Raw genomic sequence first — 14,086 nt, 5'->3', positions numbered from 1 at the left:
GGTATCTGTTGAATTCTCATCATAACTTTGAAAGTTTATGGATCTGATTCATGAAACATGGACATAATAGTAATCAAGCATCACTGAACATTTTGTGCAAGTTTCAGGTCTCATGATTAAGGTCACAGGTCATTTAGGGTCAATGAACTTTGGCCGAATTGGGGGTATTTGTTGAATTACCATCATAACTTTGAAAGTATGTTGGTCTAGTTCATAAAACTTGGACATTAGAGTAATCAAGTATCACTGAACATCCTGTGCGCATCTTAGGTCACATGACCAGGGTCAAAGGTCAATGAACTTTGGCCATAATGGGAGTATCTGTTGAATTACTATCATAACTTTGCAAGTTTATTGATCTGACTTTTGAAACTTGGACATAAGAATAATCAAGTATCACTGAACATCCTGTGCGAGTTCAAGTCACATGATCAAGGTCAAAGGTCATGTAAGGTCAATGAACTTTGGCCGCATTGGGGGTATTTGTTGAATTACCATCCTATCTCTGTAAGTGTATTGGTCTAATTCATAAAACGTGGAAATAAGAGTAACCATGTATCACTGAACATCTTGTGTGAGTTATAGTAGTTTTCAAAGTCAGCACTGCTGCTGAATCGCGTGATGCAGGTGAGACGGCCAGAGGCATTCCACTTGTTTGGTATGAATTCTGAGATTGATATACCGTATTCCTTCTAAAGCTAAAAAATTTTGATTTTATTTATGTATTTTAGTCCCTATGACTCCTCTGTTCTGTTTTTTTTCTAATACAGGTGGAAAAGGCCATAAGCAAGCACAAAGAAGGGCTTGTTGAGAAGAGATATCATTACAATATGGGCCTGATCATTAGTAAGTCACAATTCCTTCCTTATTGTTGTTTCTCCCTGTAGTGTTTAATATACATTATGTGTCACCTTTCATGAGAAATGAAGTTAAATGACATAAGCCTACCTCTTACATATCTGCACTTTTGTAATTTTGTAATATAAGAATGAAAGCACAAAATATAATTCACACTGTGAAACTATTTCCAAAGCTGATTTTTGTCTCACCTGCATAGCAGAGTGAGACTATAGGCGCCGCTTTTCCGACGACGACGGCGTCAACATCAAATCTTAACCTGAGGTTAAGTTTTTGAAATGTCATCATAACTTAGGAAATATATGGACCTAGGTCATTAAACTTGGACATAAGATTAATCAAGTATCACAAAACATCCTGCATGAGTTTCATGTCACATGACCAAGGTCAAAGGTCATTTGGGGCCAATGAACTTTGGCCGATTTGGGGGTTTCTCTTGAATTACAATCAAAAGTTTTTGGATCTGATTCATGAAACTTGGACATAATAGTAATCAAGTACATGTATCACTGAACATCCTGTGCAAGTTTCAGGTCACATGATCAAGGTCAAAGGTCATTTAGGGTCAATAAACTTTGGCCGAATTGGGGGTATTTGTTGAATTACCATCATAACTTTGAAAGTATGTTGGTCTGGTTCATAGAACTTGGACATAAGAGTAATCAAGTATCACTGAATATCCTGTGCAAGTTTCAGGTCACATGATCAAGGTCAAAGGTCATGTGAGGTCACTGAATTTTGGCCACATTGGGGGTATTTGTTGAATTACCATCCTATCTCTGTAAGTGTATTGGTCTAGTTCATAAAACGTGGAAATAAGAGTAACCAAGTATCACTGAACATCTTGTGCGAGTTATAGTAATTTTCAAAGTCAGCACTGCTGCTATGTTGAATCGTGTGATGCAGGTGAGACGGCCAGAGGCATTCCACTTGTTAAATATTTGTTTCATAATTAGTCATTTGTTTTTATCAGGTGAAGTTCGTCAGAAACTAAAGTGGGCAGATGGTAAGGCTATCAAGACAGAAGTTGATATGCAAGTGACCATTCTTCTTGGTCCTAAAACAGAGGCAGACATGGTGAAACCAAGCAAGGTAATTACATCATCATCTCTTATTTCAATTCATTCATTTGTTAAACCATCAAAGAGATAAACAAAACATGATTTGATTAACAAGGTAGCAAAAACAGAAAATATATTGATGGCTCGGAGACCCTGGGAAACAATGCTTATAAAGCAGGGTCACCACAATCCATTGATAAATTCAAACAGAATAGAAAGAAAAATTAATCAGAATATTAAAGAAAAGGAATTATAATATAATTAGATGAGAGATTATAACAAAATTAATCTAAAATTCCTGCCAAAAAAAGAGGTGGGAGGCAGGGATGAGGGGGTATAATACATGTTAAATTAAAAATCCATTTAAATATATGATGCTCAGTTATTTTTAATGCAACAACCCTCTCCTAATTCTTTAGATCCATTACATGGTTAGTGATATGTAGTAAGATTTATTTGCAATGATGTAAATCTATTTTCCTTGTTTGGTAGGATGGAAAGAAAGAGAAATCTAACAGTGATAGCAAAGGCAAATCAGTCAAGAAATCAAAAGAAGAAGAGAAGAAGTCTGAACCTGAGAAAGAATTAGAATCTCCTGCTGAACAAAAATCATTCTCATCTGTCAATCAACTAATGGGTGAAGCTGTCAAATTTCACAAACCAGGTGAGAACATCTTTATGTCTACTTTCTGATTAAACTTGTGATTTTATTACATTTAACTTTGTAGCAGACAACGACACTATGAAATTATTGTATAATTGTTTAATCCAATCGCAAATGGACTATTGTTGCGAGATTTGGGGAAACCGTTCAAAAATGCAGACCAACAAAATCATTAAACTTCAAAAACGGGCTGCGAGACTTATTCTAATTTGCAACATGTACACTCCTTCTCAAGAGATGTTTACGGAGTTGAAATGGTTGCCATTTAATCAACGTGTTCAAATACTTCAGATGTATCTTCATGTACAAGTGCATTCACAACTTATCTGCTGACTACTTTGGGAGGTTTTTTCTCCAACTTGATGAATTTCACCAAATTAACACCCGCCAATCAGCAAGAGGCGACCTAGTACTCCCTAAATGTCGCACAGAATACTGTAAAAACGCATTATGCTATGACGGCCCATCCCTATATAATAACCTACTAACTGAAATAAGATCTCAAACTAGCCTTGTATCATTCAAATTTCATTTGAAGAAGCATTTAGCATCTAATCATGACCCATAAGCATTCTTCTTTCCAAGCTGTACCTCAATCATTTACATAATTAACATATGGCCCTAGCTCTATTTTGATATTGCTCGACTCACAACTTCAGCTTACTTTCTTGATTTTACAGATTTTTGGCTCATTGTAATTGTAACAATGCACGTCTTATTTCTTTCATGTCATCTGCTTTTTAAATAATGTACTTATATTGTTAATTATTTATTTCCTTATTTCCTTCACATGTACTTACTAATTTATTCATGGCTCTCTTATGATGTTGCTTTGTAAATGAATTTTCATAATGTTATGTTGTGCTATGTACACTGTGACAGGGCCCCATGGGAGACCAACACTTTGCTGAATGGGCTTCCCTGTTTTTAAACAAATGAATAAATAAATGAAATAAATAAATTGTAATATATTCATATATTCATGTAATATATTCATGAGTTTAATTCATAACCAAATGCTAAGGTTAAGATGGTTTGGCATCAGATGCCATAGCATGTTCATTGATTTAGAGGTGCTTCAATCAAATAGCTTGGACTCAAGTTTTATAACCAATAGAAGTTGTGTATATTTTTATTGCCTCACCTGGGAAGTCATTGTGATACAATTTGTGAAGACAGAATAATTAATTTCCTAGAGTCTGGTGTCATCAAATTGTAATCTATTTCCAAATGAAAGATCAAGACCTCTTACTTTAATCCTAAGACTATATATGTAAATACCCAAGAGACCTTTGAACTTGTGAAATTCCGTATTAACCAAAGATTATCTTGGTGAATCAAGTGCATATTTTTCATCCTAACTCATGCCCTTGATATATTACTTACCAGGTGAAAATTATAAGACTGATGGATATGTGATTACACCCAAGACGATGGAACTACTTCAGGAGCACTTGAAAATCACAGGAGGACAGGTACATATTAAATTTGATTTACATGATTTTTCAAGAGTTGTGTTATAAGCTACTGAAATACTTGTATCTGACTGGCTCAGAGCTAATTTGTCATTGAAAGTTGCAGACTACTTGTTTCGTGAAACACTCTCCTGATTCAAGTTGATATTAATATATGGAGTGCACTTGTACCTATCTAAATAATAGACAATGACTCAACCTCTTTTAGTAGGCATGGAAATATGTAAAGCTGCCCCAACACATGCTAAGCTTCCTTTTGTGTTAAACATCAACAAATCACTCACACACACACAAAAGAATACATTTACCAAATTCTGACCACACAGTGTGTGGTTAATAACATCCAAGGCATAGTCTTAACTCAAGAGATGCTACAAGAACAGCCCTTACATTTTCCCCACAATAAGGTCATATTGGATGTTTTTTGTCTCACCTGAGAAGCAGAGTGAGACTACAGGTGCTGTTTTTCTGGCTACGGCGGCATCAACACCAAATCTTAACCGAAGGTTGAGTTTTTGAAATGACAGCATAACCTAGAAAGTATATGGACCTAGTTCAGGAAACTTGGCCATAAGGTTAATCAAGTATTACTAAATATCCTGCCTTAGTTTCAGGTCATTTAAGGGTGACTCTAAGTCATATTTAAATCTTTGTGAAACACCCCCTTGGTTTGATACTTAATATCGTGTGAAAGATTCAATAAATATATATAAGGAACTATTGGCCTTAAAAAGGTTTAATTCATAATCTTTGGTGACACTGAAAATGCATTTCTGTATTTCAACGGTCCTAGGTCTTAGCCGAAAAAATCATATTTGGTAGGAACTGGCAAAAAAAAACCTGTTACGACATAGCCTAATCTTAATGATAATAATGATTGTATTCTCTAGGTTCGCACTCGCTTTCCACCTGAACCTAATGGCATTCTTCACATTGGACATGCAAAGGCGATCAACTTTAACTTTGGTTATGCAAGGGTAAGAATAATAAGTATCTTGTAATTTCCAAGATTCTGTCAAAGATAAAAACACATAGAAGTGATCTGTTGTTAAAGAGTTGAATTTAATTACAATTTATAAAAATCATATGCATGCCCTAAATGCAAGCTTCTAATTTTTTGTTGCATATTTTTTCTGTATCCAGTCCCTAGAGCCGATGTACAGTGTATCTCTTCAAAATGTTCATGTCATCTCAAAATGTGCTCTGGATAACCGATCCTCGATAACAAAACAGCTTTGCCATTGAGGATGTTTGATACAGTCCTCATGAATAACCTCCCCAACTTTTTAGAAGTACTATTTTACAAATGAAACAAGTATTATAAACTGGTCCACTATCTGTTGGTGTATTATGCTTAGGTCACACGGCCCCTTACGTAGCTGCGGTAATACCTAGTTTTTACTGTCACGATTTACGCCATGATTTGCCTTTCGTAACTGACTGCAAATTGTTTGAACCATTCAAAATTTGAATATGATTGCCACGACTGATCCGATAAGATCACTATGATTACTTCACGATCAAGACCGCCGGTTTAATTGTGGTGGTGTGAATCATGACAGTGGGAACTAAGTATACTGTAAGTGGCCGTGTGGCCTAAGCATCTCTGCACAAAGCTGAGCAATCAATTGAAGGGCACAGTTTTCATTGACCACAATGCATAATCAATCATGTAAATAAATTTTAGGGTTTATTGCTAAAGGTTTTTTTCAGGTTCCAGTTCTGTTAAATCATATTACATGTATATGATTTGTATTGTCTTATTGTTAAAAAAATGAAATAATTAATGAAATGAAAATGAATAATTTTCTTGTTTTGATTTGGAGACCTCAAATTATGTTTATTGTTGAAGGCCAATGGAGGCATTACATTCCTGCGTTATGATGACACTAACCCTGAGAAGGAAGAAGAGAAGTTCTTTACTGCAATCTATAACATGGTGACTTGGCTTGGTTATCAACCCTACAAGGTCACTCATGCATCAGATTACTTTCAGAATCTATATGATCTAGCTGTGGAACTCATCAAAAGGTGAGTTTGGATTGGTTGGATGCACCATAGATCAAACATAGACCTATTATGAAATGAATGATGTATACCAGTAGTATGCTCACTTGTATGACCACTGATATTCCTCCTGCAAGTATACAAGTAAGAGCCTATTCCTGTGATACTGTTCAACTCTGTATGAGACAGTGCTTTAAATAAAAGACTCCTATCATTGTGTAGACCAAACCTGAACTTATTTCAGGAATAAAGTCTTTTTGTCAAATACCAATTCATGCATCCTTTAGGACAACCTAGATATGGGAATTAAATCCCACAGAATAAGTAAAGAAGATTAAATACTGGACAAAAGAAAGCATTGCCTGACTGCTCACACATGTAGGACACATCCTGTCTATCATTAAGATATATCCTGGTCATTGTCTCTATAAACCACACCTATAGACACCAATGTCTTTGTATTTATACCTGTAGAGATTTGATCCCAAACAGGATCTGGTCGAAACGTTGTTAACCATTCTTTTCAGAGCTTATATACAATCAAGAAAGAATAACAAACGGTCCTTTTCAGGACTACATACATAATGTTTACAGTAAAGAGGTTCCATTAAACAGGATCTTGTTTTCTTTTCTTATTAAGATGACTCATAACAGGCAAAAAAAGAACCTTTTCATGTTTTTATACCTGGATTACTTGCTTTTTCAATAGCAACTCAAGTACTCAAATAGAACTCAAGTTATCAAGTTGATCAGGTCTATGTTGATTGCCTGAAATCTTGTCTTTTTCAACAATATTTACAGTTGACTGGAAGTAAAATGTTGATTTATAAATTGAAATTGTATTGGACACTTCTTTCATTTCACCTTGATGTAAGAGTTGTTTTCTGACAAAAACAAGTGATATATATATATATACTTATATATATGGTTGAGAAAGTTGAAAAATGAAACAGTAATGATTTGATAGATATGTGTGAAATGTAATATAACAATTTGAATGGTTTAGAGACTAAAATGACTGAAGTCAATAAAAAGTATTCATAAGGGCAGTACTCCAAATATACAAACATCTAACCTCATATATGTGGGACATTGGTGAAATTATTTGTCTCTGTTTTCTAGTTTGTATGAAATTTGTCATGCTCTCAAATGATAACGACTTGCAAAATTCATGAAGTGATGTAGGAGTGGGTTGAATATGCATGAAAGTATTTTATAGAATTGACCATAAGAAGATTAATTCTGCTCATTTGGTGTCTGCATTGCATGATTTTAATTCACATTCATGATTTAAATGATATTGCAATATCATATCTTTACATTTCTTTGGTAGAAATCTTGCCTATGCATGTCATATGAAATCAGAAGACCTGAAAGGATTCAATGTACAAGATTCACCATGGAGAGATAGGCCTGTAGAAGAAAGTCTGAGACTTTTTGAGGTAATTAAAATTGGTCAGTCAGTCAGTCAGTCATCCAGCTTTTAAATCTGATGTAGTCCCTAACCACATGGATTCACCTCACACTCTAATAGAGATCACCTTCACTCAGTGAATCCTCCCCCAATCGTACTCTCCTATTCTCATCCACCTCGTGCTTTGTCCATGTATTCTTTAGTTGCCCCCTTCTCTGAGAACTTAAACACCCATCTTAATACACATCAATATCCATCCTTAACACATGCCCATACCTATGTACTCTGCTCGCCTTTGCCATGTGATCTACCAGTTCTTCCAAACCTGACGTTTGCATCAAAATTTTAATTATCTTCCTTTCTATCAGCTTTACAACACACATCACTCTCAACCATTGCTCTGTCAGTCTTTCTCTAATCCAAATCATGTTTTCACTCAAACACCATGTATGACTCCCATACAACATCACCAATCTCACACAACTCATATAAACTAATCCTTTTATCTTCTGAGGAAACCTATTTCCACCTAACAATTCTCCACATTCCCTAAACTACTCATTCAGATCTTGTCCTTGATCTCTTATTTTTACAGCTTAAAAATTTTGATCTGTCTGTTTTAGATTAGAGTAACAAAATCAACTTGTTTCTGATATGTGCAATATGTAACATTGATAGCAAAGTGTAAAAGTATGCAAATAAAATGATTTATCCCTGACATGTATGTATGTAACATTGTTACCAGAGTGAAGGAATCTGTCATTGATGGGAACAATAATGAAGAGAAAACATGGATGAAACGTTTGAGATAATAATATTAAGCTTTGATATGTTGATTTTAACAGGATATGAAGAAAGGCAAGTTTGAAGAAGGTGAAGTAACACTACGTATGAAGACCACGCTCGAAGAGGGCAAGAAGGATCCAGTAGCGTACCGTATCAAATACACTCCTCATCATAGAACTAAAGATCAATGGTTAGTACCTTCATTTAATAACATAGTTACTACTCAAGAGCTAGGATCCTGTAGATTACCGTATCAAATACACTCCTCATCATAGAACTAAAGATCAATGGTTAGTACCTTTATTTAATAACATAGTTACTACTCAAGAGCTAGGATCCTGTAGATTACCGTATTAGATACACTCCTCATCATAGAACTAAAGATCAATGGTTAGTACCTTTATTTAATAACATAGTTACTACTCAAGAGCTAGGATCCTGTAGATTACCGTATCAAATACACTCTTCATCATAGAACTAAAGATCAATGGTTAGTACCTTCATTTAATAACATAGTTACTACTCAAGAGCTAGGATCCTGTAGATTACCGTATCAAATACACTCCTCATCATAGAACTAAAGATCAATGGTTAGTACCTTTATTTAATAACATAGTTACTACTCAAGAGCTAGGATCCTGTAGATTACTGTATTAGATACACTCCTCATCATAGAACTAAAGATCATAGTTCATATACTGAATAATACTGAATAATATATTGTAGAATGCAATAATTTGTTGTTGAATTTGATATTTTTATGCCTCCGCCCACTGGGTGATTTAAGTTCGGTGTTGGTGTTGAGAGCGGAAATGTGTCATATTTTCCGAGTTCAATCCAAACACCAGCATCATTTCAAGTATGGTGTTGTGGCTGGTGTTGGTGTTGTTACAAGACCAGACTTCAACACCATTCTTGAAATCACCCTATGTAGGTGGTGCCAGAGGCATTGTGTTTTCATGTATGCATATGGAATGACAATCACAGATGTTACAGGTTCATTGTCACAGAGGTCATGTACTTTAAAACTTGTTGTTTTTGCGAGTACCTTTTGACAGATCAAATTCATATGTAGATCCTTTATGCGTATATGAGAATATGCAGAATATATTAGAAATTCTTTTCTTTAATGACTATGAGATTAATAATGTGAATAGTCTTAGATTAATTTGATGGTTTTCACATGATCAGAAATACTTGTAGTATGCAATATAATTCATATTTGGCAATGGCGGAGGCATTAATTTCAACTGTTTGCAGTTTAGAATCCATCTAGACTTAATTTGATTCATCCTTCTTTTCTTCATACATTTTCTTTACCTCGATCTCTCTCTCTCTCTCTCTCTCTCTCTCTCTCCCTTCCTCTTTCTATCTGCTTATTTCCCACTTTGGACAACATATTGTGTTGCCCTGGGCATGTATAACTTTGGTAAGATTTTGTTTACAAGGATTATTCAGTTACAATAGATTGTTGCATGTTTTTATTTCATTCAATCTTTGTTGTTCGAAATATTGATTACTGGTAATTTATATTTGAGACAAATATAGTTATTGATAATAATAGCCAATTTTTATATTGCGCTTTCCCAGAATGGCTCAAAGCGCTTTACAGCATATTATAGTTGCAGAAACAGTTATCGCGTATACTTTTGTTTTGTGTCAAGATGTAAGCCTATTGTTATATACATGTCATAATAATTTTTTTCTCATGTGACAGGTGTATATATCCAACCTATGACTACACTCATTGTCTATGTGATTCCATTGAACACATCACTCATTCACTATGCACAAAGGAGTTCCAGTCAAGGTAATATTTGCTTGACAGAAATTTTTAGCCACTTCCCTTTGAAAAGCTAAAAAATGAAAGAATCATGAATATATTGTATTATATGTTGTTTCCATGTTGATATTGCCAATGATGGTTATTACCTCGTAGGATTTGCATGTTTCATTTAGTGCATCCTACAAGAAAGGAAACTGGGATTCCAGTTATTTTTTCACCATATCCAAATTATTGATGGTCTGTAATTTACATCATCATAAACTTCAACTATTTTTCTTCATTTTGATACCAAATATGATACAAATACTTTATGCATAGATGAGCAAGAATAGTTGAAACTTTAATGTCAAAAACCCAAGTTGCGTAGAAGATTGTTAATTTTATGATCAAAACATATTCAGTCATTGAAATATCTTACTCTAAAGACATGTTTTTCTTTTTTGTGGGACACAGTGTATATCCTTGAGCTTACAAAGGTGCCTGCCATTTTAGATTTTTTTAAAAATAAGCATTGCATCATTGAGTTCATTTTCTGTGTAGTGACATGCTAAAAATGAAATTTGACACATTGGATTATGCTAGTCCTGTACTGGTTAATATCAAATTTATTTGTGTTTTCTTACAGACGTTCTTCCTACTACTGGTTATGCAATGCTGTTGATGCCTACTGTCCAGTGCAGTGGGAGTATGGTCGTCTTAACATGCACTATACTGTGGTCTCTAAGAGAAAGATAGGCAAACTTATTTCAGCTGGTATTGTCAGGTTAGTGTCATATCTATTCCAGATGCTTCGTTTAACATGTCAGAATGCCGAGAGCAGACAAAATTTCACCAGTAATCATTTTGCTAAATTTTTATCAGGTTTTGTAGATTTTAAAACAACACGTTACATTCACTTTTGATCATATGAAGGACAAAGAAAATGTAATCTGCGATTTCTTCATCTGTTCTCATGTCTGCTCTTCATGAATTTTGGTACGTTTAAAGGATTAAGATTTAGCTGTGAATTCAATTATCACTGAAGTCCTATAGGTCAAGACTGGAATGGTCAGAGCTTTATAAGGCCGTGTTTATGCTTCCACTTTTCAGGCCAGAATCAGCGTTTTCATACGTGAGCAGTCAAAAACATGGTTGCGCCCATGCTCACTTTCATTTAAACGACATTGCAGAACGCCGATCGTAAACTTACAAAAAGGTGCGTTTGAACAGAATCAGGCTTTATGGGGAAGTAGAAACAGGACCGCGATTGTAAACATGTTTACATTACGTCATTTGGTACATGCTTCTGATGAGATGAAAATCCTCGGGCAAATACAGGACTTACCTCCACGACATTACCTCTTATCTCTCTCTGATTCTATTAATGACCAATGTATGTACATTGCATGTATGATTAATAAGTTAGTTACTTTCACTATAACTATTCCTCTACTTTAGATTTACAAAAAAAAACCCAAAAAACACAAGTTATGATGAGAAGATATCACTGAGCCAAAAGCCCCGGTAGCATAAACAAATAGATGTCTTGTTATTTTCTTATCTATTCTTTAATATTCTTTATTTTATCGTACGATTATCCTCACCATGGTGAAAATTCTATAGTTATGTCATGTAACTCCAGGCAATTACTTAAAATTCGAAAATCACCTGTGAAAATTTTGTGCACATAATTACCACAAGATGGAATACCGGTCGTTCGTAAAGTCACTTTTAACACAGCTTCATAAATCATCACCCGGACCAGGTTCATTTTAAGATTGATGCCATGCTGATTTGAAAATTTACCTTACATCAACACAGAAAGGGCAACAGCTAACTTGAAATCTTTCAGTGTATTCTTATTGAGGTTATTGTTTTTTTTTCAGAGACTGGGATGATCCTAGGTTATTCACTCTTACCGCTCTGAAACGAAGAGGGTTTCCACCTGAAGCTATTAATATGTTCTGTGCAAGGGTATGTATGTAATCAGACACATTTTGTGTTGTGGGACTTAAGAGTAAAGCAACACAAGCTTGAGCTTAGGCATTGATCTTAAAGGACAAGTCCACCCCAATAACAAGTTGATTTCAATATAAAAAAAAACAAGCATAACACTGAAAATTATATCAAAATCAGATGTAAAATAAGAAAGTTATGACATTTTAAAGTTTCGTTTTAATTTTACAAAAACAGTTTATGCACATTCTGGTTGGTTTGCAAATGAGGGGACTGATGACATCACTCACTCACTATTTCTTTTGTATTTTATTATATGAAATATTCCAATTTTATCCTCATTGTCATGTGAAACAAAGTTTTATTCCTCCCTGAACATGTGACATTACCATTGTTATAACATTTTGTGGTTCAGCTAAGTCGGTCCGTGATGTCATATTGGGAAACCTTCCTATTTTACATCCGATTTTGATCAATTTTCGGTATTATGCTTGTATGATTTTTCTCTATTTATTCAAATCAACATTTTTCTGGGGTGGACTTGACCTTTAAGTACTCTTAATTGAATTTGTTTGAGGTATTATATTTGTTGATGGATTATCTGCCATTTATTGTTTATGTACATGTTTTATCATAAAATACAACAGATATTTGTTGTGACAGTCTTGTGTATTGTCAAGTACTCCTAGTCAATGTTGTGTCTTTGATAACACAAGTTTTACTTGACAAATGCAGTGTAAGCTATTTAGATCATTGACATCCATTGGTAAATGATGATAAAAGATTTGATTCATAGTGTGCCCAATACATTCTACAGAGTGCTGAAGGTGACCCCCCCCCCAAAAAAAGAAAGAAAGAGAGAAAGAAAATGTATATAATTTGAAAATAAGGTAAAAGCAGAGTTGCCAAGTAGTACGGATTTTCAGTATTTAGTACTGAAAAATGAGAAGAATACTGATGGTTTCATGCAAAATACTGATTTCTCAAGTTTCAGTTTTATGTGTTGTCCTATGGTGTTTCTTTGAAAATACTGATTTTCAGCTTTAAAAATACTGAAATGTTCTTGTTCAGGTTGGCAGCTCTGTAAAAGAGTCAAGAACAATCAAGAATTGGAAACATTGAATAGGTGTGTCTTCAGATTATCATGTGGATATTTATCATCATATTAAAACATAATTGTAATTCAGAATATCAAAGAATCACAATTAATTTTTTCTTAATTGCTGTCATGTAATTTTTGTTTAGATTGGAGTGACCATGTCTAAGGTAGCATTTGATCCATCTATGCTGGAGGCCTGTGTGAGAGAGGTTCTCAATAATACTTCAAAGAGAGTTATGGCTGTTCTTGATCCTATCAAAGTCACCATATCAAACTTCCCTGATGCAAAGGTATGGACACAAATATATTGTAATTTTTCGAATCTACAAATTGGATTAACAGTTATTGAAAACCATGCTTCAAATTTGCTTCTAGTTTTAAGCTTCTATACTTGGGCCCGTATTCTGAAGTCGGGTTTAACTTAGACCATGGTCTAACTCTGTGCTAACATTATGGGAAGCCAAAAGTGTCAAAATTATTATTAAGTTGTAAGTTTCTTATGTTTACTGTGCTCTTTTCTGATTCATCGATGGTGAAGACAATCATTATTTATACTTCCTAGATGATTACTGATGACTTAAGATCAAAATGAGCTGAAATATGATATCTCTACTGTTAGTGAATTATGTAACAATTGGCCGTCCATACTTAAACCACAACTTTAAACCTGAGTTTAAGTTAAACCCGACTTCAGAATATGGGCCTTGGTCTTTTACATTATCAGTTAATCTTATCTATGTAAGGATATTGCTGTCTGATTAGACTTAAGCAGTGTTAATTGTTATTGTATTGTGGAGCGTTGTGGCCCGGTGGATTAGTCTCCGGACTTTGAAACGGGGTTGTGGGTTCGAATCCCAGCCATGGCGTAATTTCCTTCAGCAAGAAATTTATCCACATTGTGCTGCACTCAACCCAGGTGAGGTGAATGGGTACCTGGCAGGAATTTATTCCTTGAAATGCGTGTGCGCTGTAATCATAGTAATTACGGCAGCCAAGCTACA

The 14,086-nt window shown here is 34.6% G+C and overlaps 1 protein-coding gene across 2 annotated transcripts in view; it reads left to right on the top strand.

Annotated features, from left to right (window-relative positions):
* Positions 1-14,086, top strand: part of LOC121410003 (glutamine--tRNA ligase-like) — a 34,006-nt gene that overhangs the window by 10,059 nt on the left and 9,861 nt on the right. For both annotated transcript variants that reach the window (XM_041601810.1, XM_041601809.1), the window contains 12 exons: positions 771-846; positions 1,832-1,950; positions 2,412-2,583; positions 3,973-4,058; positions 4,949-5,035; positions 5,911-6,089; positions 7,399-7,507; positions 8,325-8,455; positions 9,983-10,075; positions 10,677-10,814; positions 11,917-12,004; positions 13,232-13,375. In XM_041601810.1, the coding sequence (XP_041457744.1) occupies positions 771-846; positions 1,832-1,950; positions 2,412-2,583; positions 3,973-4,058; positions 4,949-5,035; positions 5,911-6,089; positions 7,399-7,507; positions 8,325-8,455; positions 9,983-10,075; positions 10,677-10,814; positions 11,917-12,004; positions 13,232-13,375 (1,422 nt within the window). The remainder of the gene's footprint in view (positions 1-770; positions 847-1,831; positions 1,951-2,411; positions 2,584-3,972; positions 4,059-4,948; positions 5,036-5,910; positions 6,090-7,398; positions 7,508-8,324; positions 8,456-9,982; positions 10,076-10,676; positions 10,815-11,916; positions 12,005-13,231; positions 13,376-14,086) is intronic.

Source organism: Lytechinus variegatus, chromosome 3, assembly GCF_018143015.1.
Source record: "Lytechinus variegatus isolate NC3 chromosome 3, Lvar_3.0, whole genome shotgun sequence".
NCBI classification, from domain to species: domain Eukaryota; kingdom Metazoa; phylum Echinodermata; class Echinoidea; order Temnopleuroida; family Toxopneustidae; genus Lytechinus; species Lytechinus variegatus.
Note: the sequence above shows the minus strand (reverse complement) of the source record. Positions and strands in the feature narration are given on the sequence as shown.